This window comes from Rhagoletis pomonella, unplaced genomic scaffold (assembly GCF_013731165.1).
Source record: "Rhagoletis pomonella isolate Grant_MI unplaced genomic scaffold, Rhpom_1.0 Rhpom_scaffold_00001, whole genome shotgun sequence".
Taxonomy (NCBI): domain Eukaryota; kingdom Metazoa; phylum Arthropoda; class Insecta; order Diptera; family Tephritidae; genus Rhagoletis; species Rhagoletis pomonella.
The window spans coordinates 28,458,099-28,460,934 of NW_023458555.1; the positions used below are offsets into that span (position 1 = coordinate 28,458,099).

Genomic DNA, 2,836 nt, shown 5'->3' on the forward strand with positions numbered 1-2,836 from the left:
TTATTTGGTTTAACTGCTTTAAAATACATATGTTTCTTAATAGCATTTCCAAAACCACGAGACACAGACGATTCTGATGTAGAGAGATCTGGTGAAGAAGCATCTGAAAATGATGCAGAAGGCAACGCCGGCTGGGCTGACTGCATAGCAAAGGTTCTAAACACTTCTAAACCAAAAACTAAAAAAACTCTAGTGTTGTCACGAGCCAAAAAGGTAAAACCAGCCGACCAAACAAAGTCAAAACCTTTGGATTACGGTTTCGAAGTTGAGGGCGAGCAGAAATTAGATGAACAGCCAATAAAACAGGAGGGAGAAGAACAAGGTAAACAACGAAAGAATGTACCACTAGAATTACGCGTGAAACCTTCATGGAAAGATATTGAACGTGAACGCACCTTACGCAAAGTAGCGACGCGAGGTGTTGTACAGCTTTTCAACGCAGTACGCATTCAACAAAAGGATATCCAGGTGCAGCTGGAGGAGGCAGGGCCATTGGATAGTCGAAAGGATGCTGTTTTGAATAATATAAATAAGAGGAAATTTTTGGATGTACTCATGAGCGGCAACCGAGCCAAATCAGAAGCTGTGGATAATCCAGTAAAGAGTGAAAATTTGAAGGACGAAGACACTAGCGCTGACGAAGGTGATCAAAATGCCCCAGCCGGTACACAAAGCAAAAGGAAATCCGAGTGGAGTGTGCTTAGGGAAGATTTTATGACAAATAAAAAAATTAAACACTGGGACGAAGAGGATGATGAAGAAAATAGTGGCGCATCAAACAAGGATACAAGCGAAGATAGCGGCGAAGATTAATAAAATTATTTTATTTAACTTTAAAATCTAATATTTTTATTTGACTTAAGCTAATGTTAAGAATATAAAACTTTATATTATAATGTTTTTGTCAAGCAAAAATGTATCTTATTTGCTTTTTAGAAAACTTGCATTAGAAAGTCGCGCTATGCCAAGGAACATTATGCCTGCAAATATTAAATACATATGTAGGTGATTCCTTAGTCAAATGCGTACATAGGAAAATATTACAACAGCATACTAACCTCCTGAAAGTAAACGCATGGTATTCATTTCAATTTTTCTGCGATTCTTTGATTGTGATAATATGTAAGCACCCATTGCAATTAAACCAAAGCCGCTTATTAAGCGACAAGCTAAGCAATCCTTTGTGTTATCAACAGATGACATTAAATTTATTTAAAACAGGAGTCTGGAATGCACATCAATTCATGATGATAATCGTTGCTAGTACGAGGATTAGGGTGGGTTAGGGATTTCGGAAAAACATCGATGAAAAATACTCAAAATATCGATGTTTTGCTTCGATGCATCGAAAATTTTTCACTCAATGTTTAAATAGTCGATGTATCGATGTTTTTTGAAAACTGACATCTACGGTACATTGAACCGTCATTCCAGTTGTTCAATTGTTCAAAAAAAGAAGTGACTTTGACCAAAAAATTTAAATGACTGCAATAAGTTCCGTTAGAAACATAACTAGCTCAGTTGCAGTAATTTGCATCGATGTATGCCCTTCGATGCATCGAGAAATATCGATGTACATTTCGATTAATCTTCGTACGTGAATTTGACAGCTGATAAACTATTGCGCTGATTTGCAATAATTCAACGCCCTCATTTACCAAACATAGTTTTCACGACATCTGGCGGTTTCATCTTTACTCTTCATGCACGATTCGTAAATAAAATAACTTGTGTAGACGATCTCATCATCCTGGCGCAGTGCGAAAAGGACTTTTGAATATACTTTGGAATGAATTGTGAACCACATATTGGCAGCACAGATGGCTCCGAAGTAGAACTCTGTTGTCGTGTTTGTCTTCAACTTGAAGATTTGATGGTCCACATTTACGATAACGGCATTATCGAGGATTTACAATCGGATCTCATCACGCTGCTGGAGCGCTGTGGTGGTATCAAGGTATTTGCAACCAATAGATTTAAATAATGTTAACGTCCATGTGTAAGCACTAATACACGTAGGTAGCAGAGTCCGATGGTCTCCCAAAGTTTCTTTGCCAAGAGTGTACGACTGAACTACTTGTAGCTGCTAAGTTTCGAGAAAAATGTGAACGCACACAACAACTTCTAGATATGACAACTTGGAAGGAATCTTTGCCTATTGATGATATTTGCGCGGCAAACAGCAAAGAGCCTGGAACTACATCTGATTCACAATTATTAGAAATTCACAGCAATATTTTCGAGATAGACCCCGAAGAAGCTGTAGAAATCAATTTAACGGGAATAGAAGTTGAAGATGAATTGTCGACAAGCGCTCAGTTGAATGCAGAGATATCGACTGAACAAGGAGAAGTAAAGTGTGAGGAATTTTACGAAAACGTGGAATTCTACGAAAACATTGTCGATGAGGAAGCAGACGAGATAGATGGACGATTTGAAGCTTTTGAACAAGAAAAGCGAAGAAATATAGCTAAAGAACAAAAGGTAAATAAACGCGTTTTCAATGAAAATCACAATCTAAATTTGGACTTTCCTAGCTCGATGAGGAATACACATGCGATGCTTGTGGTGCCGTGTTCTTACAAGCCTTCAACCTTCAACGACATTTGGAGAAGGTGCACTGTCTTTTGCAACCATATATTTGTGCTAATTGCAGTCACACTTTTTTGTTAGAGGAGTCTTACAGAAACCATAGCCAGAGTTGTGTAAAACCGTTTTCGCCTATAACCGTCGACAATACAAACATTTCAAGTAATGTAATTGTAAGCACATCCGCTGCCTCAACTCCCCGAAAATGTGATTTCTGCGGAAAACATATGAAATCAACATTCGCGCT

General features: G+C 38.1%; 4 protein-coding genes across 7 annotated transcripts in view; 2 read left to right on the forward strand and 2 right to left on the reverse strand.

Annotated features, from left to right (window-relative positions):
* The window catches only part of LOC118741984 (ribosome-binding protein 1), a 50,716-nt gene that overhangs the window by 35,035 nt on the left and 12,845 nt on the right, over nucleotides 1-2,836 (reverse strand). The window lies entirely within an intron of this gene.
* Nucleotides 37-915, forward strand: LOC118743316 (RRP15-like protein; the record flags this gene model as incomplete). The annotated part of the gene is made up of 1 exon (XM_036475947.1): nucleotides 37-915. A coding segment is annotated over one exon (777 nt), but the record flags the coding sequence as incomplete, so codon positions are not given.
* LOC118742095 lies at nucleotides 787-1,440 on the reverse strand. The gene is made up of 2 exons (XM_036474061.1): nucleotides 1,059-1,440; nucleotides 787-980 (listed from the first exon to the last, which is right to left on the reverse strand). The coding sequence occupies exons 1-2, from the start codon at nucleotides 1,201-1,203 to the stop codon at nucleotides 922-924; spliced, it is 204 nt and encodes a 67-aa protein (XP_036329954.1). The 5' UTR covers nucleotides 1,204-1,440; the 3' UTR covers nucleotides 787-921.
* Nucleotides 1,657-2,836, forward strand: part of LOC118742042 (zinc finger protein 569-like) — a 4,145-nt gene continuing 2,965 nt past the window's right edge. Inside the window, exons 1-3 of one of the 2 annotated variants that reach the window (XM_036474018.1) lie at nucleotides 1,657-1,957; nucleotides 2,020-2,484; nucleotides 2,538-2,814. In XM_036474018.1, the coding sequence (XP_036329911.1) occupies nucleotides 1,790-1,957; nucleotides 2,020-2,484; nucleotides 2,538-2,814 (910 nt within the window). In that variant the 5' untranslated portion in view covers nucleotides 1,657-1,789. The remainder of the gene's footprint in view (nucleotides 1,958-2,019; nucleotides 2,485-2,537; nucleotides 2,815-2,836) is intronic. The other variant, XM_036474012.1, reaches the window with a different exon arrangement.

Bases quoted from the DNA above. Each gene is read 5' to 3' on its own strand.
- LOC118742095 (XM_036474061.1), bottom strand. From the start codon at position 1,203: ATGTCATCTGTTGATAACACAAAGGATTGCTTAGCTTGTCGCTTAATA. The intron at 981-1,058 runs GTTAGTATGCTG...TAATATTTGCAG, and splicing joins CATGCGTTTACTTTCAGGAG to GCATAATGTTCCTTGGCATA.